The sequence below is a fragment of the Berghia stephanieae genome, chromosome 1 (genome assembly GCF_034508935.2).
Source record: "Berghia stephanieae isolate SIO BIC M18660-M18661 chromosome 1, UCSD_Bste_1.3, whole genome shotgun sequence".
NCBI lineage: Eukaryota > Metazoa > Mollusca > Gastropoda > Nudibranchia > Aeolidiidae > Berghia > Berghia stephanieae.
In genome coordinates this window covers 115,872,090-115,896,724 of record NC_088360.1, presented here as the reverse complement: position 1 = coordinate 115,896,724, position 24,635 = coordinate 115,872,090, and the positions used below count along the sequence as shown (strand labels likewise).

At 35.8% G+C, this 24,635-nt stretch overlaps 1 protein-coding gene across 1 annotated transcript in view; it reads right to left on the bottom strand.

The window, feature by feature from the left end:
* LOC144965267 (uncharacterized) overlaps positions 1–24,635 on the bottom strand; it is a 28,646-nt gene extending 4,011 nt beyond the window's left edge. Inside the window, exons 1-4 of the mRNA XM_078900424.1 lie at positions 24,243–24,635; positions 23,791–23,993; positions 20,879–20,928; positions 900–1,110 (exon numbers count right to left, since the gene is read on the bottom strand). Coding sequence (XP_078756550.1) covers positions 900–1,110; positions 20,879–20,928; positions 23,791–23,813 — 284 coding nt within the window. The 5' untranslated portion in view covers positions 23,814–23,993; positions 24,243–24,635. The remainder of the gene's footprint in view (positions 1–899; positions 1,111–20,878; positions 20,929–23,790; positions 23,994–24,242) is intronic.

Below are 24,635 nucleotides of genomic sequence, written 5' to 3'. Positions count from 1 at the left end.
AATTTGCAACTTAAACAAAAAAAAAAATAGATTACTTCCCTTTGTTATCCTCTCGGAAAAGCAGATTGATGTTAATACAAAAATATAATTTGTCACACAATTTGCCAAGCACCTCCTATGCATACTTTGATGTGTTTCAGTAATAGATATAGAAATTGAACAATTTGTAAGAGAGCTAACACTAATACAGCGACAATCTTGTAAAATTCTCTAGGAGATGTGACCAGCTATGACAATAGTCTAACTAAAATAAAAATATATAAATTTATATAAAGTGCGTTGAGCATGAAGATAACTTGAAAATGCGCTACACTATCTATCTATCTATCTATCTATCTATCTATCTACCTACTTATCTATCTATCTATCTATCTATATAATATATATATATATATATATATATATATATATATATATTCTGTCTTTCATATCTATTTATCTATCTATCTATCTATCTATCTATCTATCTACTACTTATCTATCTATCTATCTATCTATATAATATATATATATATATATATATATATATATATATATATATATCTGTCTATTTCTATATCTATTTATCTATCTATCTATCTATCTATCTATCTATCTATCTATCTATCTATCTATCTATTTATCCATCTATGTATCTATCTCTTTATCTATCTATATATCTATCTATCTGTCTATCACTAGGGGATCCCAAATATAGATCGGTTTTAATAACCCTCACCTTAGCAAAAACTCTCAAACCCGGGACCTCGCGAGGTTTGTTTTTTTTTTTCTTTGGCAAGATGAGAGTCATATGAATCGATAGATATTTGAAGGACGAGTTTTTGGCCAATTTTTTACTTAAATACGTGTCCTTCCAGAGTAAGGCAGTTAACTGGTTTTATAAATAACATGGAACTTACTTTGGACAATGACAAAAGACGCCCATCACACAAATGCCACTGTTTTGACAACATTTTCTTGGGGATGACTTGGATGATGTTGATGTTGAGGATGAGGACGATGACAAGGATGATGATTTCTTTGTCTTGTAAGACGTGGACGAATCCGATGGATTCTTTAACCTGGAATTCTTACTTTTCATAAGCGGTGGTGGCCTGTCGTGTGTCAGTGCTGTAAAGAGGAGTGAAAATTATTGGGAATATGAATTATTTATATATATATATATATATATATATATATATATATATATATATATATATATATATTTTATATGTGTTTTGTGTGTGTGTGTGTGTGTGTTTGTGTGTGTGTGTGAAAGAGGGAGAAGCGGGAGGGGAGAGAATAGAGAGAGAGAGAGAAGAGAGAGAGAGAGAGAGAGAGACAAGAGAGAGAGAAAGAGAGAGAGAGAGAGAGAAAGAGAGAGAGAGAGAAAGAGAGAGAGAGAGTTTAATTAGGGAAGAAGAATAAGAAGAAGGATGATTACGAGGGGGGGGGGAAGAGATGAGGAGGAGAAGAAGGGTCAGCAACAGCATCAGCATCAGCAGCAGAAAGAGAAGGAGGAGGAGGAAGAGGTGGAGAAAGAGGAGAAGAAGGGGTAGGTGAATGGGTTAGAGGACGAGGGGGAGTAGAGAGAAACACATAGAGAGAGAGAGAAAGAGAGAGAGAGAGAGAGAGAGAGAGAGAGAGAGAGAGAGAGAGGAGAGAGGAAGAGAGAGAGGAGAGAGGAAGAAGAGAGAGAGAGAGAGAGAGAGAGAGAGAGAGAGAGAGAGAGAGAGAGAGAGAGAGATTCAAATATTCCAGTCTTAAGATTTCTTGTTACGGGGATGAATAAATGGAGATTATTATTAATATTATTGGAAGAGGCAGCGTGGCTCAATGGCATGGTATTTGCTTCGTACCCGAAAGATAACGAGTTCGACTTCTCGCCACACTATGTGGCCTTGAGCAAGTCACCTCGCCTTAGCTCAGTTTGCGGCGCTGCAATGCAGCTAACGCCTGGTTTAATCCAGTCTTCCCTTGACATAGACCTTAAAGACAAATTTCCCCTTTGTTAATGAATAAAGAGAATTATATATATATATATATATATATATATATATATATATATATATATATATATATATATATATATATATATATATATATATTGTATTGCTATGTACTGATCAGTTCTATGTTGAAATTCCTATAAAGACAGGGCATTTACTGATGTATCCTACTCTAGATTTGGAGAAGACTTAGAAATATGATTTTACTCATGGTATCAAGTTCTGAGGTTCTCTCATAAAGCATTCATAAGACACAGCCAGAGAAATATGAAACTGCTCAGGTAGGTGTATATAAAAATAGAGCGATCGTTTCTGGATATCTAATTAATTGATGCTCAAACGGTTGATATTATTTACCTTGGTTATAGTCACGGATACCGTAGCATTCAGATGAAGATGGACAGTGAAAGTGGGAAAACATAAATTATTTGAGAGAGATCGTGTTTTTAACCAGTTAACCGCCGTACTCTGGAAAGACTCGTATCTAAAAGTTTGGTCAGAAAACTCGTCCTTCAAATTTTGATCGATTTAAATGACCCTCATCTTGGCAAAAACTCCCAGACCTGGGACTTCGGTCAAATTTTTAAACACGTTTTAAAAAAATATTTCCAGAGTCCGGTAGCTGTTTGATAGCGACAGAGGGTTGACTAGTTATATGATTTGGATTGTATGAATTATAATAATATGCCAATTGTACCAAATTAACTGTTTTCCCAATAGCTCATAATGGAATCATAATAACAATAATATAATATTTCAAAAGACACTTCACATCTTTATCTTTACATAGTGACAAGGAGAAGTGTCCTCCAAATTTCTGGCGCACCTGCAGAATGTATAACATTATAATGTATATTTGCTCGGTTTATCACATAGGGGCCACAAATATGTCCATTATAAAACTACCATTATCAGAACCCCGTGAAAACTAAATTTGATCGGGGAAAGAGGGGAGGAGGAGGAAGAAGTGGAGGAAGTCCCGTCCATTTCAGCCGCTCTAACTTCACTTTACTGTCGGGTGAGGCCGAGGAGGTCCTCTGCTTTTCTAAGAGAAACCCAGCCAGGTATGTCTGGAAGGCGGATTTTTCAGACGGTGACGCGGCTGCCATGGACCTTGATTGCAATTAGGGTCCCCCCGTTTGTCGCCAAGCCGCTCCCACAGTCTAGAAATACGAGGGTTATCCCAGGAAGCCAGGTAAAGGTTCATGGTCGTAACAAGGTTAGGTTTATAAAGAGAAAAGTAGACACTCACTGGACTGTCGTACTTTGATAAAACACAGTTTTAAAATTGTAAATTTTGGACAGAAAACTTTCATGATTGATTTAAATGACCCTCATCTTGACAAAATTTATCAAAACTGAGATTTATTTAAAATTTCAGATTTCAGATTTTTAAAAATAATTTGTGGATCATTTTGTTTTGCGATAATTGACCAAAAAAAAAGGTTTAATGTTTCGTCAAAATCCACCCCTGTTGTAGTAGATTGTATCGAGGCAATCCCCCCCCCCCCCCCTTCCACCCCCCCTCACCTCCACCTTACCTGCGATTCGCGATCCGATTGTTTGTAAATTGTGTGTTTGTGTGTGTGTGTGTGTGTGTGTGTGTGTGTGCTTGTGACCAGTGGCCGGTCGGTCATTCATTCAACGGCCTTTGTTGTGTTAAATTAATGTAACTCCTAGGTCTCTGTTGAAACTATGTAATGTGAGAAATAAGCGGTTGGTGATGGTTGTGCTGGCGAGGGTTGACAAAAGCAGATGTTGATGTAATGGGATATGGAATAAAGGCCGGCGTAAGTTATAGCAATAACTCCACTGGGGATTAACTCTAGTACCGCATTGGGGTCAACCGGAAATAACGACCGGTTCCCAGTACTTGCCTAGCAAGTTTGAATGACGTAGCTAACATATAGCGTTACTCGGGTTTGATCGCGTCATTTCTTACGTCAAAAACTAGCTTCATACTCAACCCAAACAGCTTAAATAAACTGTTTGCTGATTGGCTGAAACTAATAATATCAACCAATCAAACTTCGGCTTTTATTTCATAAAGAACACAATGGAATTTTTACTGAATCAAGGTCGGGTGTGTTACAACTGATGCCCGTGTCACTTGGAAAAGGTGTGTTACACTTAAACGACTGCGGCGTAAGTCAGTTCAGGGTTGCCAGTTGGCATTTTAAATGCCAGATTCCAAAAATCTGGCATTTTGAAAACCGTTTGGCATTAGAAAAATCATTTGGCATTTGGCATTTTCATTTGGCATTTTCTTTTCTTGTATATTATACTTCAAATGACACCTTTTCTCGACCGTGGTGTAGTGGTTTAGCACTCCACTTAGTAGTCAGTAGGTAAAAAATTACCCAACGGGAAATTTAGTATAATTTAAAAAAAAAAAGAAAAAAAAAGAAAAGAAAACACGCAAGCCACCAGGATATGATAGTAAATTGTCTATCAAAGTGAGTAGTTTTCTTAGAGGGGTGGGAGTCAACAGACTTTGGCATTTTTTTGAGTGTTTTGGCATTTTTGAGTCTTCTCCTGGCATTTGTTGAAAAATAATCTGGCAACCCTGAGTCAGTTGGGAATGGTATGTTACGTTTATACAGCGGTCGAGGATCGGGGGTTAAACAGCTACCACATGTCGTAATTCATTACACAATAAAAAAAAAAAGTTGCCAAATAAAATATAAGTGAAATTGGCAGAGAAGGAAATTGACCCCCCCAAAAAAAAATATGGTGACTGAGGGCTGGCACGCATACCTGCCTAAGAAGTGATCATAATAATAATAATAATAATAATAATAATAATAATAATAATAATAATAATAATAATAATAATAATAATAGAGCTTTTATATAGCACAATATCAACTAAACGTGCTCAACGCGCTTTACCAGTGGTCCCTGGCCTACAGCAACAGTTAACATGTAGAACGGTACATGACGCCTGTTAGGCGATATTACATTTTTTTCAGACAGAGACAACGCTGTTAACGGTCAGGTACTCATTTTACACCTGAGTACGATGAGAGAATGCGAGTAAAGCGCCTTCTCCAGTGACTCAACTATGCGCCGAGCGAGGCTCGAACCCAGGACCTTCCGATCCGAAAACGAGTGTCATACCACTAGACCACATAGCCGCACATTCGTGTACATTCGCATTCGGATACATTCGTGGTGAGCGTTTACTAATCACGATTGAGACAACCTTTCCACAATGATATCTAATGCAAAATCAGAAACATGTATTTCTATTTATGCTATGCATGTAAATAAAATACTCACTATTTCTACCGGTCAGATCAGTGATACCAACACCTATGTGTAGCCTTTGGCGTCAATAATCAGAGATATTTTAGTAAAAACAGTTTGCTTGTTTAAAAGGCTTCTACGGCGCTTGCAACACATAATTTAGGTCATTTCAGCGCCAGTAGAAAGGAAGAAAATGGGATGGTAAAAAAAAATCTAGATTTACTTAAAAGCATACAAGAATGAGTAAGGCCAGGGGGAATAGGTTCAAATAGGGGACAGATATAGATTCCAAGTGCACACCATCAGTGTACTTTGAGATCACCTAAAAGCTCATCCAGACACAAGCACAAGATCAGACTAAGAGGAATACACTCAAATTATGCTTTTATTACACATTCAAAACAACACACAAAACAATACATAACTGAGAGTTGGTTTACAACGAAAAACAATATCATCCTCCCAAAACGATATCTATACGTTTGACTGTTTCCCTCCCAGCCAGGGACCCTGCCCAAGGAAAGGACAACACCAAGTAATCTCATTCCAAAGACAGAAAGCAAGTTGGAAAACCGAAATAGAGTTATAGAAGACATAGTCAGTGATTCCCTGCCCATTATGGGAGGTCAAGAACCCCACCCAGCTTGAATCAAACAAAATGGAGGTTTAAAACAAAGAAGAGCCGAGTGACTTCAAATTCAGTCATTCCATACTCCAGTCGAAATAAGCAAAAAAGCCCAACTATCCAATGCTAAGTTATTTTATCTTTCTTTAGGAGAAGCGTGGCTCAGCGGTACGGTCTTTGCTTCGTACCCGAAAGGTACCGAGTTCGATCAACCGCAGCTGCGCTGTGTGGCCTTGAGCAAGTCACCTTGTCCTAACTCACTTAGCTGCGCTGCTCTGCGACTGGCGCCTAGGTTATTCCAGTAAGTCTTCCATTGGAATAGACCCCACTGAGATGAATAAAGGGAATTTTATTGTATTTTAATTTTATTTTTAACTGATAATTGTTAATTGGACGCATAGGAGTTTAAAATGATCTGCCACGAATAAGCAAGCAACGCATACTATTCGCTATTTTTAAAATGTATGCAGGTCTCACGTTCTTGGCGTTTCCAATACATTTAATTGAACTAAAAGCAATTATTATTTGGGTTCTTTGGTATTATCAACTTTTATATGTGACTCTTCGTGAACTGGCTCTATCTTAAATAACACTGTATATCGAAAATTAAATGACAAACATCGTACTCTAGCTGGGGGTTAATAATAGAAAGATCTGTGAATATAAAGAAGCATAAAATAGAGAGCTACATGTTATGGGAAAAACAGTAGCGGGCTTTACAGGGAGGTGTATTTAATGGTAACAGTTAATGTGGATTTTATGGGCAAAGTCCGTTAAGACCCGTCGTGTGTCAGTGGACAAAGAATTCTTACGGACATCCAAATGTTCTCAGCAAAACGAGTTTTCTATCACTGACTAACTCCTTTCCTTAATCTTTTAATTCTGACCTGAAAAAAAAATAGAGCCTTGTCGTACTCGTAAATCTCCTTGTTTATTGTATCTTGTTTGATCTCAAGTGTTCACCTTGTCTCCAATACTAGGCAACTTCTCTTTTACTTTTGTTGGATTTGCTTATTTTACTTACGGTTCCAATGAGGTCATTATTTTTCAAAATTAATGAAATTCAACAGACTGCCTTGCTGGCTTGTTTTTATTTTATTTTTTTTTGTTTTTGTTTTTGTTTTGTTTTTTGTTTATCTTTTTATTATTAGTTTTGTTTTTGTGGGTTGTCTTTGGGGTTTTTTTTTTTTTGTTTTTTTTTTTGTTTGTTTTGTTTTTTTTTGTTGTTTTGTTTTGTTTTTGTTGTTTTGTTTTTTTTTTTGTTGTTTTGTTTGTTTTTTGTTTTTGGTTGTTGTTTTTTTGTTTTTGTTTTTGTTTTTTGTTTTTTTTTTGGGGGGGGGGGGGGGAAACTCTTGTAAAGAATAGACAGCGTGCAACCTTGATTTCTTTATACCATCAACGTTGCATTAATAAATTCGGGCTCTCATGAATTCTATACTGCACAGCTTAGAATACCCGTGTTACATTTATTTTTCAAATAATATAATCCCTACCTTTGATCAATCCCAGAGGCTAATGATCTACGAGGATGACTCAATCGAACGCTTCATTGGCATAGACTTCAAATTTGTTTGAGATTTGTTTTTTTCCTCATCAAAGTTGACAGGAGAGTTACTCTTTAATATCGCCACGAAGTGGAGAGTCATATCAGTGATGATTATTATAGTTTCCTCGGGTCATGCAAAGTCAAACTAGAGTCTGTGTATATTGAAACATATTTTAAAAGATGTAGCAGCGTGTGCAATTTCCGAAAATTTAGCATAAACATAATATATCAGTGTTCACGACAATTATTTATATCTTAAATTATGGTCATTTAAAATGACATATATTATTATTAAATAGTGGTCAAATCGCAGACAAATTATAGGAAATTTGCAACCCATCAATTTACTATAAACAATCGGATCTATTAAGCAATGACAGATTCAAGGTCTTAAAAGTCTTATTTGTAAGTCAATGGCTTGATTTACGGCACAATTTCGTGGAGCGTTGGAAATCGTAAACAAATAGTTGATAATCCATACCACTGATACGTTAAACCTAGTGTATGCAAAATTGTTAAAGATATGGTCATTGCCCCAGCAACGCGGGATTGTACCATTCCCAGGAAAATGTGATCAGATAATGACACTTGACGACTGGACATTTGACAAGACATATATAGCGCACAAGCATTAGACAAAATGACACCTCACTTCCAACTTTAACAGGGAGGAATACAATTGTGGTTGCATGATATGACCCACAAGAAGGAAACTGGGGCGTCGTAAAATGCGTTTAAAAGTTCTTCCCCTTAAAAAAAAATAAATAAATAAATAATAATAAAAAAAAAAAAAAAAAAAATTAAAAAAAAATAAAAATAATAATAATAATAATAATAATAATAATAATAATAATAATAATAATAATAATAATAATAATGAACATGATGGTGATAACGATGATAATCATAAAAATAAATAAATAAATTAACAAATACAGTAAAGTAAATGTTACGTGCATTTTTAGAATGCGGAAAAAATAAAAAAGACAAAAAAAAAATAAATACAAACGAGATTAACCAATTTTAAGAATGACTCAAACCGAGGATTGTGTAAAGTGACATTGCCACACACACCATACACACACAGACACACACACACACACACACACACACACACACACACACATGGAGAGTAGTGATATAGAGAAGAAAAAAAAAGACTACAGGAAATTCAACAAGAGGGATAATCCAGCATGATAGGGAATGATTTATTATTTCAAGTGACAAAAAATGGACTGTGTTTTGACTTGTTCTGTTCTACGTAATAAAAATATATTTTTTGTATTAATCCCGCGAGCTTGGAATTGCGGCAGATCGGTATTGTTGACTAGAAAGGGACACGAACTTTCATAATCCATGTATTTTATTGAAAATAGTCATTATACTTGTGCAAGGAAAGACGCTCCATCACCCTCCCTCGAAAACAGGCAATGCATTTCACAATAATATTATTTCTAGACTTGATATCCCTATTTCAAGGAGCATTTGTTGTAAAACAATGTGGAACCAATTGTTGCGACGCGTTTATGTAAAATTATCACAACATCCGCCAGCCACCAACACACAAAACTATGTTATTTAACATTTATAGTCTGATTGATATAATTTAGTGAGAACTCTTAATAATTAAAATCCCCATCGAAAACAATAACGAAGAGCTGAGTGACGTCAACTTCGATTGTTCTATATTCTTCTAAAAGGAAACATCGGTTTTTTTCTCACGAATCGACATGTTGAGGACCGCGAGGACCATACAATACAACCACCACCCGTGTGCCAGGCGTCCACGACTGGGAGGCACAGAGGCGTTACCGACAGACCTCGTGGTAATCTGCTAACGAGTTAATGGGGGATTATAGAACAATGACTGAACTACCCTCGGCCGGATCCCTGAAATCCCTCTTGAAACGACTTACACCTCCGTACTTATTCGGTTCGTATGTATCAAACCGTAGGGAATGGAATAACGGAAATAAGTGTAATTCTTCTATGAAAATCTTTTCCAGCAATGCTAGCATAATTTTAAGATCGTACCTAATACGCCTGGATTGGTCATCGAGTCACAATTCAATTGTTCCTTTTAATGATAAATATAAAAATAAAAACTTCATAGAAAAGACAAGAATCAACCCAATTTATTTTAAAGAGACAAAAAAAAAAGAAGAAAAGATAATAGTAATAATAATAATAATAATAAATAATAATAATAATAATAATAATAATAATAATAATAATAATAATAATAATAATAATAATAATAATAATAATAATAATAATAAAATAATGATAATAATAATAACAATAATGAATAATAATAAATATAATAACATAATAATAATAATAATAATAATAATAATAATAATAATAATAATAATAAAATAATAATAATAATAATAATAAGAATAAGAATAATAATAATAATAAGAATAATAATAATAATGCTAACAATAATAATAATAAATACTAAAACGAAAGAACAATCTGGCAATGTAACTACAGAAACAATTAGGAGATAAATTTTAGACTATCTATATCATATTTTCTAAATAAAAGGTTCTTATTTTGTGTCTTTTATTTATTTTTCAATTCAATTTTTTTTTTTGTGTGTGTGGGAAGGGGCGGTGGGAGGTTGAGATAGAGAAAATAGCTAATGTCTATTTTTCTAAATCGCTATATAAAAACATTATTTGATATTTTCTGAAAAAAATATAAATAAATGAAAGAAAGAAAAGAAGCCCCCATCAACGCAACCAGGTATAGATATGATCAGAGATAAAATAAAAATAATAATTTTAAAAAACAAAACAAAACGAAAAAATAACAAAACAACAAAACAACTTGCAAGATCCAAACTATACCATATCATTAAGATGGCATATCGATATCACTGCGCCAGATGCTTAATAAAACACTGCACCACGGGTGTGCGTGAGTACGAATAATTATCTCTGCATGCTCGTGTTTCATCTCACCATGTGCCCACACCAGGCTAACCAGCTGGTCTAACACGGTCAATTAATCCAGCTCTCAAGATAGTTGTTACTTTAGTTTTCTATTTCTATATGATGTATGTACACTCGATATATGTACTATAATATAATATACACTCACACCCTCAGTGCACACAAGAGAGGTGTTTATTTAACCGAATGCGTTCACATGCATAACATATCAATGGAAAATAACAATAATAACAACATACTGACCAGGCATGTTAAATCGGTAGGAAAGAGAAATCTTGTATGGGTGAAAAAAGGATGAATGAGTTAATTGGATAAGATGGAAATGAGATAAATATGATGGATTGTGTCATAGTAGGTCATACTTGTACTTCGTGTACATATACCCAGATCTGGCATCCAACGCAATTATGGGCCTAGTTTAACATTATTGTAGATAGTGGGCAATATTTTGCGTCATTGTTTTAGATTTTCATTATAACGATGAGACCAAAATTAATTTGGTTATCAGACCTAAAAATAAGTGCACCTCGACTTCGTGTATGGTGGGGAAAAAGTGTGTGAAATAAGAAGAAAAAGAAAACAGATAAAAATTACAACAAATAAATAAACGGATAAAAGAATAGCGTTATGAATAATGTGTTTGTTCGATCAGGAATTCCATGACATTAGGTGAGCGGTCAGGTGTAAAAGTGCAACAACAAAAAATGAGATGTTACGAACAGTCAAAGTTGAGGAGTTCAGTTTTTTGGGGGTTTTTTTTTACATTGTTCTGTTGGTTATTTTTTCTTTGTTCTTATTGTGTTTCCTTGTATTTAGGTGTGTGTGTATGTGTGCGTTCCGAGGGGAAGGAATTTGTAAGTGTGGCTGTGAATGATCTCTATAAACATGCGATGTAAAACGATTGAATTGATTATTTTAAGTACTTGCGATGCCAAGGTCAGTCTATGGTTGATTAGTTTTGATAATAACGCAATGGAAATCAAGCAACATGCGGAGGATAATAAATGTATAGGGTATTTAGTGACAATTTTTAAGTGGGCTCCAAAATTGCACTGCTTGAGCCTTATTCGCCTATACACCAAAACTAGCCCAATTGGATACTTGTTTCAGAATTTGTAACTTATACTGACCCATGCTTGAGCGTCATCTAAATGGACGTTGAAACAACCACTGAACATTCACGAGAAGATGTAAAAAAATAGAAACATTGGATTAAAAGAAAAGTTTTTAAAAGTCCGCAATTCTTAGAACCCTGTAAAACAAAACCAAAACATTAAATAAATACCAGCAACAAGCCCAAAACTGATGGTTCAGAGCGCTCTCGTTGAATTCCGAGTTCTTCCGCAGTCAGGTATAGATAAAAGTGTATGAAATAAATGATAATTAATGTATCTGCAGATGACGATGGGCCGGCCCCACAGACCAGATTAAATCCTGTATAGCCATCACAACCAATCATCATCATGCATCTTACCATTCAGCGATATCTGGACCTGTCAAGACTATAACTGTGCACGCTACCGGCAATCAGCCAATCCGTTTGGATGCCAACTGGAAGTTTGTGCTTCACAAACTTATAGAGGGTAATGTAAATGTTGCTGCTCGAAGCTCGAAGAAATAAATAACAATGTGAAATTTAATGTAAGCTTCAAATGAATTACGAAAACAGATAAAATGGACGTTTCGGGTTCCCCCTTTATCAACAAAACGGGATAAATGAAACACTACAGACGAATGAGATAATGTGGTAGTGGCGTTGTTAAGATGAATAAACAAAATATTCAATGCTTCAAAAAAGTTCAAATAATAAATACATAAAAACAATACATTTGCCTGATTATATAAGACAGCAAGTATGACCGTTTGCGGGCTAAGATCTGCACAGCTTGTTTTGCTGCGTGAATGCACGATCACTGTGCAGATGAAAAAAAAAAGCCAATACCTTAACCCACAGAAAACACAAAACAAAATCCGGTAGTGATAAACTACAGGTGAGGTCGGTCTATAAGAAGAAGAACAAGAAGATTATTAAGTAGATCTAGAAGAAAAAAAAAGAGCAACACACGACCAATCCAGATCAGTTATATTCCAGATATTAAAATCAATTCCCCCCCCTCTCTCTCTCTCTCTCTCTCTCTCTCTCTCTCTCTCTCTCTCTCTCTCTCTCTCTCTCTCTCTCTCTCTCTCTCTCTCCCCCCCCCCCCCCCCCCTCTGAGCTGCACATTATCTTTCCTATAAAAAGTAGAATAAAAAGAGCGCCACATATTGAAAACAATACAAAATGGAAGAGAATATACCTTTGCTATATGATGAAATGTACACGAACATGAAGTTGAATATATACACACGCGCGTTCTGTCTTGCTTTCCTTTTACAGTCATAGAAAAAAACCATTGAAAACAAAAATAATTTAAAAAATAAATAAAAAATATATATTTATATATATATATATATATATATATATATATATATATATATATATATATATATATATATATATATATATATATATATACATACATAATATATATTCTATGTCTCTTTGCTTTAGAATCAAATCCTCACTTTACCGTTTAACCGACATTTTTACCACTCCGTGCTTTAGGCAGCATCGTATCTTACCTTCCCATCATTCAGTTCTAATCAAGGCATTTAGAGAGAAGGTGTTACGAGGGATGATCCTATCGTTATGGCAGCTTGAATCATAAAACTGTCGGAAGGGAGTATTCCCGAGTTCCTTGCTGTCATCTCAGTGATCTCAAATCAAGATGAGGAACGGTGCCACGCTACCGACAATGATGCAATAGATAAAAGCAAGGCATGCATCCCGCTGGTTTTGATACTGTTGCAGGTACCTATCTCGGTGCCCTTAATGCACTTGCCCCCCTCGGATTTCATTTTATAGGTCAACATCTCCTACTATGTTATGATTTTTATAGGCCGTTGTACCATCTTGAAAAGCCATAATACAAGAGTAATGGTGAGTATGAGTTATGGTAAACGCCAGCATGGAATCGGACTTGTCGTACACAAAAATAAAATCACTTCTTTTTCATTTTAGCCAGGAAATTGTTTTACTCCAAATATCGGTCTATTAGAAAAATCCCCAACCCGACAAATTAGTTTGTCACATTAAAATTAATATCTTTTGAAACCTCAGATTTTGGACGATTTGACAAGTTGGGGTCAGCTTAATAGATCGATATTTGAGGTCAAAATTAAAAAGTGTGTTTTGTCGATGTACTACAGAGAATACGAGAATCGACGAATACATTTATCAATACCAGAGATAGAACGTAATCTGACGTGCATACGGTTAGAAATAATCTGTTTTGGTAAACAAAATTAAGCGGGACAGATCAAGCTATGTGGGTTTTGGACCCATAGGTCTCAAGTCAGAGTTTTTAAGAAGGAGATATATTTCGCGTTTTCCGTGGAAACGCGCATTTTATCATAAATAAAGTGGAGCAATATGCCCTCATTGATGACAATACTGGTAAACTATATCTATAATTATTTACATACAAATCATACTATAAAAAAAAAGCATCCATAATGGATGGTGAATAAAGAAAATTTCTTTCACTGCAATCTGACTTAAGGTTCCTATTTCTTATCTGTTTAACTTGTAAAATCACTTCCAGAGGCCCGATTCGTCCGACGTAACACCTTATTGAGACGGCGGCTCACGTAAAATAAAATTGAGAGGAAATTTAAATAATAATAAAAATATGCAAAACTAGATAGATAGATAAATTCGACAATCAAACTGCAAACGACTAGGTTTTCTGTGAAAAAAGATAGAAGCCAAATCAATTTAGAGGACTGTACTAAGATAGAGGCCCAGTATCAGGATATGAATAATATGTGAACAACCAATTAATCAACTATGGGTTAACAATAAGTTTTACAGAAATAAACAAACATAAATAAATAAATAAAATAATTAAAACGTGTAGAATTAGACATGTATAATGCGTTGTATGTGGGGGTTTTTTGTGGGTTTTTTTTGGCGAAGTCTCAGGTTTAAGAGTCTTTGCCAAGAAGAGGGTTATTTAAATCGATCGATATTTGAATGACGAGTTGTCTAACCAATATTTAAATAACGAGTCGTTTTTTTTTCTCTGCAGAGCACGGCAGTTGACTGTTTAACGCTAATAAATAAAGTTAGGCTAAGTCAAGATGATATGAAGTGAGTAGAAAAGTGCCAGAAGACAATAGAGAATAAAAAAATTTTTCGCGGCGGTGGTGGGGTTTGAACCTGCGACTTTATTGGTACGACAACTCCGCCTGGCAGGTGAGAGCGTGGCTCTACCGTGTGAGCTATCCACGAACACAAAAATATTCGTTTCAAACCCAAAGTCATTTCTAGATCCCTCTCTCATCCACTTCTTGAGATCGCCGATTCGTTCGCCACCATCGCGAAGTAATTTTGACCAGCAGTTAAGCTTAATAGCCAATATTCTCATCACAAACATATAACATAGAAACGATTGAGACATTGAGTATGCTCCGGTGTATGGGGTGAATTTTTAATTCAGAAAAGTGAGTGGAGCAGGCACTTATGTTGGTAACAACAAGATATGAAGTGAGTAGAAAAGTGCCAGAAGACAATAGAGAATAAAAAAATTTTTCGCGGCGGTGGTGGGGTTTGAACCTGCGACTTTATTGGTACGACAACTCCGCCTGGCAGGTGAGAGCGTGGCTCTACCGTGTGAGCTATCCACGAACACAAAAATATTCGTTTCTAAGTCAAGATGTATGGTTAAGATGAAGAGTCAATGACCAGCTCTAAAAAATGACCGCAAATTGACCGCTTCGTGTGATCGAGTTGGTGGAATCGAGTGACTATTATAGGGTTATCCTTTGCCGTGGGGTCAAATGTCAGGCAAGAGAGATAAATCAGAAGATTCACGACTTCACACAGGGAGAATTCTCTCGGAACCGGAACCGACCACACATTGACCATGCACATGCATACTAAACAACCAACTGAACGAACTCCCAGAGCGTTCTTTGGGTGAAACTCCCAAGATGGGGTGTCATAAAGCATCGTTCCAACCTGATCATGGTGCTGCACTTCAATGATTGTGAAGATAACAAAATTATCCAAAGTGCCATTTCCGTATCTTATTGGACATGAAACACAAAATATCACTGGATGTTGGACATCGGAATCGAGCTTGTTGCTTGGATGTCATTCAAACAAAATAAATAAATAAATAAATAAGTACACGAAATAAAATAAACGAAGTATTAGTTTCCCGTCTTGCAACATGCACAACATAAAGAAGATGAAATACATTAATTTGACTCGACGTGCACTTATTTGCAGGTCTGATAACCCCAATTCCTTATGGGGTCATTGTTGTAATGGGAATCTTTAAAAAATGACGCAAAATATTGTCCAGTACAACAATGTTAAACCAGGCCCATAAGTGGATTCGGATGTCAGACCTGCATATATTATGTACAGACCGATTTGACTGGATCAGACGAAAGTCACACATAAGCCATTATAGACCGAGAAGAAAAAAAATAAAACAAAATGAAAAGGAAGAAAAAGAAAATGCATACGAAAAACAACAAAACAAAATAAATCATACAATATACAGCAATAATAATAATAATAATAATAATAATAATAATAATAATAATAATAATAATAATAATAATAATAATAATAATAATAATGAAATAATATTAATAATAATAATAATAATAATAATAATATTATATATATTATTATTATTATTATTATTATTATTTATTATTATTATTTAATATTATTATCATTATTATTATTATTATTATTATTATTATTATTATTATTATTATTATTATTATTATTATTATTATTATTATTATTATTATATTATTATAAAAGACAAAAAGACTATTCAACACGGGCGGCATATTAGACATACTATTACAAGTATTCAATTGATTTTGCACTAATACAGGTGAAACCAAAAAAAATGCACTCCTCAAAGAGCAAATACCGCATGTAAAATAAGCTTTTCTATTCATTCTTAGCTTCACCACAAACGAGGTTTTTTGTTGAGATTTTGACACCCATTGAAATGTCTAACGAAACTCTCGTGCCATAGAAACACGACAACAGGCCCAGATGTCACAACCACCATCCATAAACTGTACAAATGTGACCCACAGCGTCAATCTGGTTTTATGTCGGAATGAACAGTAAGCAGACAATTGGATTGATCGTCAAAATGTTCCAAAAAAATTTTGTAAAAATTAAAAATAGGCAATTTAAAGTTTCTCAAGTTTAAGAAACTCCTCTCTCTCTCTCTCTCTCTCTCTCTCTCTCTCTCTCTCTCTCTCTCTCTCTCTCTCTCTCTCTCTCTCTCTCTCTCTCTCTCATTCTCTAGAGAATATCTCTCTTTGTCTCGCTCTCTATCCCTATCTCTCTCCCCCCCCCCCCCCCCCCCACCGAAATAAGAGAATCTCTCTCTTGCCCAAATAGAGAATCTCTCTCTTTCTCTCCCCCCCCCCCCCCCCCCCCCAATTAGAGAATCTCTCTCTTTCTCTCGCTCTCTCTTCTCTCTCCCAATTAGAGAATATCTCTCTCTCTCTCTCTCTCTCTCTCTCTCTCTCTCTCTCTCTCTCTCTCTCTCTCTCTCTCTCTCAATACATGCACCATTCTAATTCCAATTTAAAATGTAGAGAATAAAACTCTATACGAAACATCAGGTTCACCTCGACATAATACCGTTTTGAGTAGAGAAGTCACAAATAGATGACTTAAGGTCTCAAAACAATATTATGACCGTGTCAAAAAAAAAAAAAAAGATAAAGTCCTACAGAGCCAATAGGCCCAAGGTGCCGGAATATATTGCTCGCTATTCTTTGAATAGGACGCCAGTCTATTGCAAAGTACTTTCTGCCAGGTATAACGGACACCGCAACCAAATCACTTTGGATAGGACGCCAGTCTATTGCAAAGTACTTTCTGCCAGGTATAACAGACACCGCAACCAAATCACTGCTGAGTTGTCAGAGAGGAGGGAATCGGTCCCTTTGCGTGTGAAGCGAGTGCTCTACCAACTGAGCTATCGGGAACCTTTTATGCCGAAATGAAATCCATTGCCCGCAATAAAACCTAAAAAATTTAAACCAAGCGAGGTGTTAGACTTTTCTCTTTATTTCACGTTTTTAGTACATAAATAAAATTTTAGTATCACCTAAACAAGCATCATGACTCGTCCTACATGTTAACTGCTACTATCGGCTAGAGACCCCACGTAAAGCTCTTTGAGCACGTTAAGTGGATATTGCGCTATATAAATGACCATGTTTTTTAAAAAATAATCCCGCCACGTTTGAGACGATGATGATTTCGTGTCAAGATTATGACAAACACCAATTCAAGGCTACACGACCTAGTCATATGTAATACCCTATATAAAAACTGACAACTATACATGAATAGATGGCTATATTGTTAGGAGTCGCATGTTTTGTAAATTGCCTTTAAGTGCCATTAGCAACTTGACACACATCATCATTCATGTCATCACGCTAAAGCCTGGTAATAATTACATATTATGAATGGCTATAAAAGCACAATCAAACCCAGTCAGTGTGAGTGTCATGTGACATCAGGCAGGTCAGTAGGGTTAGTAAGGCGTTCATGAATATCTAATTGTATAAATTTGAATTGAATAACAATGTGAAATTGAATGTAAGCTTCAATTTAATATACGAAAATAGATCAAATGGACGTTTCGGGTTTCCCCTTTATCAACAAAACAGGATGAATGAAACACTACAGACACTTTCATTCATCCTGTTTTGTTGATAAAGGGGAAACCCGAAACGTCCATTTTATCTGTATATTAAATTGAAGCTTACATTCAATTTCACATTGTTATTTATTTCTTCGAGCTTCGAGCAGCAACAGTTACATTAAATTTGAATTGGGGAATTATCAAAGTTCTCGTGAGTTGTAAAATTGAATCAATGCAGATTGATAACCTCTTTGAGGCACATCAAAGCAACCCGTTATTGGCGATTCTGAATGTCTTTAAAATTTCACATTGTCTCTTTAAGTTAAATATTTGGAGCTGTATACCGGACCATTATCTAAGATAGAAATGCTCCTGTAGCCGGCAAATCGGTAACACAAATGTCACTGGTTACCATGCGTTTACTTTTTACTATTTTCATTCCCTTTTCTTTAATGAAAATAGGGAGAAAAAATTCCGAGCTGTCAAAATCTGAAAAGGCGTGAATCTTACAGTGCCAATCAAAACACTAAGAAAAATACAAGAAAAGAAATAGCATCCCGAAAAACCAGCCTCCTAACGGAATCTACCTTTTTTCCACTTTTTTCCCCTTGTGGTTTTATATCTGCTTTGCCTGGTACTCTCTCTCTCTCTCTCTCTCTCTCTCTCTCTCTCTCTCTCTCTCTCTCTCTCTCTCTCTCTCTCACACACACACACACACACACCGTTCCATATTTTTAGCACAAAGTTTTGGGGACGGGAGAGAGAGAGAGGGGGGGAGAGAGAGAGAAGAGGGGCGGGACTTCAGATGAAAATTGAACGTGGGCAAACTTGTCGGTGTTTTATCGAATTCAAAGGACAACAAGTTCATTATTTCATGATTATTTCAAAGAAAAATACAATCGATAAGGAATAGAGCCGATAAACTTAAAATTCTTGTTCAATCCATGTAAACTTGACATAGACATTATCGGAGATAAACTTTGCGTCATAATGACGGAAGTGGTAGATATCCGACGATTATAAGCAAACAAACGTAAATTCACCTGAAGAGAGGACGTCTTTTGAATCTTTGAAAGTTTCGCCGCTTGCTCTTTACCAAGCATGTGCAAAGTAGATTTAATTTACCCTTTGGCAATGAGATTGCATTGTTAGGGAAATTGATTGAGCGGGTGGGTGGTATAATTGAGAATTAGTAGTAGAGAGGTACTTGTGTGGCCCTTCGGTAGTTTCTACGGTGATATAATTGTAGTCCATGAAAAAGCTAGATACGTGGAATGATGAACATGGGGGGGGGGGGGGGGGGGGGAGTATTAAAGTTCGCACAGAAAAAAAATAATAGCCGTAATAAGCAAATTGATTTGTGGTAGAAACATGTATGGGGGAAAAACAGGTGGTACACAAGATGGGTAATAGGAATAGAAAGATAGAGTTAAAAAACAAATATTGTTGAACTACTTAATTAGTGCCGTCAGAATCAGAATCATGTATTTTTTTTTATAATTAAAAAAAGAAACACCACTTGACCAGCCCTGATCAAAGGGATCCATTATTCCCAATGGATATCACCTTGACAACAAAAGAGATCAGAGAAAAGAATGTGCATCGTAAAGTCAGAACTTTCGATGACCTCATGACCAACTTGTCTACTGTCATCGTCGTCACTGATTTGCTTCATCCAATATATAAAACTATTCAGACTTAAGGTAAAGAGGGGGAACGTTTACATCACCTTTCTCACCTCAAATCTTTAAACGAAATCATGACCAGAGAGAGAGAGAGAGAGAGAGAGAGAGAGAGAGAGAGAGAGAGAGAGAGAGAGAGAGAGAGAGAGAGAGATCCATAAAAAAATTATGCTTCCACGGAATTGTCGTAATTAAGTCAAGAATGGCAAATATTTAAGGAGTTCGCCTTCTTTCTTTTTAAAATAATTTTTATTCTTAAAGAATAAACTTTAAATCATGGTTTATTTGACATGAAAAGGCATCGCCTAGGTGGTGGCTAGTCATCAAGTTCACTATTTTCATTTATAATATAGCGACGGGAAAAAATTATGCTACCTGTACAAGCCTTTGAAGATCCAGGGAAGCGTCAATCATGATATTTCGATGCTTCTCTCCGAGGAGTTAGAGCTGTTCAAGCGGGTCACACAAAAAATAGTTGTTTTTTTAAATCTTGGGAATAGGTAAAGTTAATCGAACCGGAGTTATTTCCAATGTGTACTTTATGTTTCAATCGGACAGTAACGAATGCTTGCTACCTTTCGGTAAGATGCTGGTATATTGCGAAGTCCAGCCTCTTCAGGCCATTTACCCAATCACCTGGATACTTTTTTAAAAATTTCAACTCTGTCCAAAATTAAAAAAAAAACTTTGCCTCTGATGTGTCGAGTACTCTAATTAGTAAAATGGCTTAATAAAAAGCACGGGCGTGTGTTTATGTGTTGGTGGATGTTGGGATTATTTAGATATTTATTTCTGAACATGAAATTTAAATTTATTGAATGAATCATAAAATAAAGTATAATTTAGAACGAGAAGAAAGTAAGACAAGTAAGTAAGTAAACCCATGTACATTTCAAGCGATATTATGAGTGTTCAGTTAATCACCGGATCAGTAATAAAACTCTGGAAAAAAGTATTATTTCTTTTCCCAATTAATTGATTGTGTAAGCAACATAACTGTTTTTTACCGCAAGCAGACACACGGCATATGAATGTTGTGAGAGAGATCCACTGCCAAAGATCCAAGCTACTTACCATTTACATCAAGCATCATTGACAAAATCCAGAAGAGTATTGATGATACCCTGCGAAATTAAAAAATGAATAAAAGATAGAGTACAGCAATACAATTTTAATACATGCGTAATAATTTATAAAAAGGATAACAAAGAGGAAAGTTTCAAAGTGCCAAACAAAAGCAGACAATTAAAATAGGAAGCCAAAGGAAACCCATCCATGAGTACAAAAAGGAGGAACTGGAGAAGAGTTCGAACCATTCTCAACCTCTCTCCGCCATTCTGCTTTCATTCTCTTATCCATAACATAACGTGAATCAATGTTCTTATGGATGCTAAAAATACTTTTTTGTGCGTTGGAAGAACAAAAAACAAAAAACAACAAAGAATAGAGATGCACAGTCGTTCCGGTTGCACTGGATCAGTAACAAAAACTGTCCACCTAGGAACATGTATTACTCCACTCGATGCAGGTGTGAATGTGTACTCAATGATACGAAAGGAGGAAAACAGGACAGAATCTTACTGTTGTCTGCTTTATTTCTAATAACCTCAATCCGGAAAAACATGGGGAGACCTTCCATAAACTACTACAACCCAAGTATTCTTGTTCTAGTAGGGGGTTTGGGAGGTGGGGGAACTTTTTTTTTAAAGTCTCCCCCCCCCCCCCCTCCCAAACCCCCTACTATAGAAGTTCTATTGTAGGGGGTTTGGGAGGGGGAGACTTAAAAAAAAAAGTTTCCCCTCTCCCAAAAGCCCTACTAGAACAAGAATACTTGCTTATGGAAGGTCTCCCAAAACACGTATTTTAAAATTTGCAAAAGCAAAAAAAAAATCTCATCCTTCAAATATCGCGAGGTCCCAGGTTTAAGTTTTTGCTTAGATGAATGCCATTTAAATTGATCGGTATTTGAGGGACGAGTTTTTGCCAAAACTTTAAATACGTGTCTTTCCAGCGTACCAGTTGACTGGTCTATTAATCCGATTCACTTACTTAATATCAATGTTGATCAATATCCAAAGCCACTGTCAGTTTTAGCACAATAAAGCTTTATTTGTTATAATAAAACAAAAACCAGCTGGCGACAAGGCTATGAATGAATGCATTTCCAATAGAAACCAGAAATGTCGCATGATCTTAAATTCAATGCAAAAATACAACCCCAGCTTGTCTTTTGAAGCATTATTATAGTCATTTTTATATTTGCTTTAACTTCAATGACCATAATAAAAATAGTTATTGCGTTTGTACTACATTTATATATATGTAGTCCAAACCAAATGACAATTTTACAACGTTCAGTGAAGTAAATAATATGAACAAAGTGCCCAATAAAGCATTTCCTATAGTTCATACAGACAAAATAGAATATTAAGAAGGCATAAAACACATTTTTGGGGGGTCTATTTGCTGTTTTGATTTTTCATTATCAATGCTCGATACAAATATATATTATGACAAGAAAAAATAAGTATTTAAAGCTATAAGACGAACGCAACTAGAGTTTATCCCGGATTCAATGGTGCTGAATAACTGGTAATATTTGCTCGCTTCCTTTTAGATAATGACGCTAGGTGCTGAATAACCAGTAATATTTGCTCGCTTCCTTTTAGATAGGACGCTTGTCAGTTTCAAAGAACTTTCCGTCTTATCTCGGATCTAACAGACCCATCCAGAAACCCGATCAGGGTTAGATGGACAAAGGAAACTGTGTATAAGTTGAGGCGTCTAGTCGCCTGCTCGAAACCGCAGACATAAAGTCTTGTTGGAGTCGCAAGAGCTTACTTTTATACAACAGCAACACACCATATGATATAATATGCCTGGATGGGTGCACAGTTTTTGGTGTTGAACACCTACAGGTCATTTCAGAGACAACACACGCCCCGTGGGTCAGGCTGACTGAATGGTAAACGCTTTAGAAATACCAAGGTTCGAGAAAAAATAAAAACAACATATGTATAAATGAGCAAGTTTATATTGCTCATTTTCATTGATTCACCATGCTCAATGCTGCGTTCATTCCTCTCAACGGGTCATATGAAACCGCATTTTAATTTCACACAGTGTAAGTCGCCTTTTAGGACAACCTATTGTACCAATTCACATTATCCGTAAATGCCATATTTATTCAATCTGAATCGGGTGGTAATGCGTACAGAATCACACAAGGATACAATACTGGGATCATTTTTTGCTACCCATCTGGTCACTGACCACTTCTAAAAATCGCTTGCTTTTGTCACAAGTACTTTGTGCGCATCTTATACAAAAAAGTAACAAGCAATTGTTGCTGACTTCTTAACGCTACAGAAAGCAGTCTTCTTCTTTCTTCATCTTTAACACACCGTCGTCTGTTGTCAACGTAATGAAAACCGCTCTCAAGTAAACGTCTTAATAAATTGATGTATTCCAATTCTTGTATGTGCTGTCAATTTATTTATTGGACTATGGAGTTTTGTTATGTGAAAACACATTAAAACACAATTTCAATAGATGGTACCAATTTTTGAAATATTTCCCATCTTTCCGTATTTTGGACAAAACTGCTTATCAAAACACTCGTTGGCAAGTCTGTGGCTATGTGAATGTGATCTAGTGGTATGACACTCGCCTTTAGATCGAAAGGTCCTACATTCGCGTCCCGCTCAGAGTGAGGCATAGTTGAGTCCTTGGATCAGGCTCTTTAGTCACATTCTCTCACCATACTCATGTGTAAAATGCCTACCCGGTCGTTAACAGCGTAGTATCTGTCGGGAAAAATTTGTAATTTAGCCTACCAGACGGCAGATAATACGCAATAGCATACTCGTTGGCAAGTCTGAATCTACTATTGATGATCCTTTGACTGAGAGGTAGAATCGATATTTATTACTTCAGTTTGAAATTACTATTGGTCTCGTATCATGATTGAATCGTGAGTTACTTACCACAGTGCATAGGTAAAATCCATAATATTGATGATTTGGATAGGTAAGATGCATGAGTCACAACCATAATAAATCCATTCAATTTGATGAGAATATCCTTTGGTATTTTACATTGACGAGTTTATCAAATTTCAGGGAGTAAAATTCTTACTTACGCACACTATCATGGCGATGTATGGGGTGTGCTATTCTTGAGTCTAAATCTAAATAAGGAAGATAGATCAGTCTTATTGAAAGTAATCTAATTTCAGAAATTTGCAACACCATAAATTTACCAAAAAACAATGAAGAGAATACCAGTTTTGAACCGTGAGAGAAAATCACTCACAATGCACAACGCATAATCATAACACATAAATTGAAAACAAAACGTGTCTCTCACAGTCACAGATCATTCCCATAAAAATTATCCTATTTGATCAGAGAAATAAATTCGTTTAACTTGAACACACACAGCAAAAATCCTCTGGTATCACACAGTAAGTAAAGTAAAGCTCGAGTTTCAATTTATTTCATCCCCCTTCTGTCCGTATTTGATCCGTCTCTAATCCCTGACCAAAACAAACTGACCACGAGCGCACACCTCCTTCATTACAAACAGGGCGAGATTTCCACGTGCTACGCGATAAATTTAGCCTGCCGTGGCCCCAGAAATAAAAGGCTAATTTGATTGGTCGTCCTTGCAGAGTAGTTTCCCATGGGAGCCAATGACTCGCGGCTATGTACCTGTGAATGTAAACAAAAGGACTGGAGGATAAGGGGTTTACTTATTCTACCTACCATGTCCTGTGTAATCATTGCCTATTATAAATTTTCACGAGAGCGAATAAATGAATAGGGTGAGA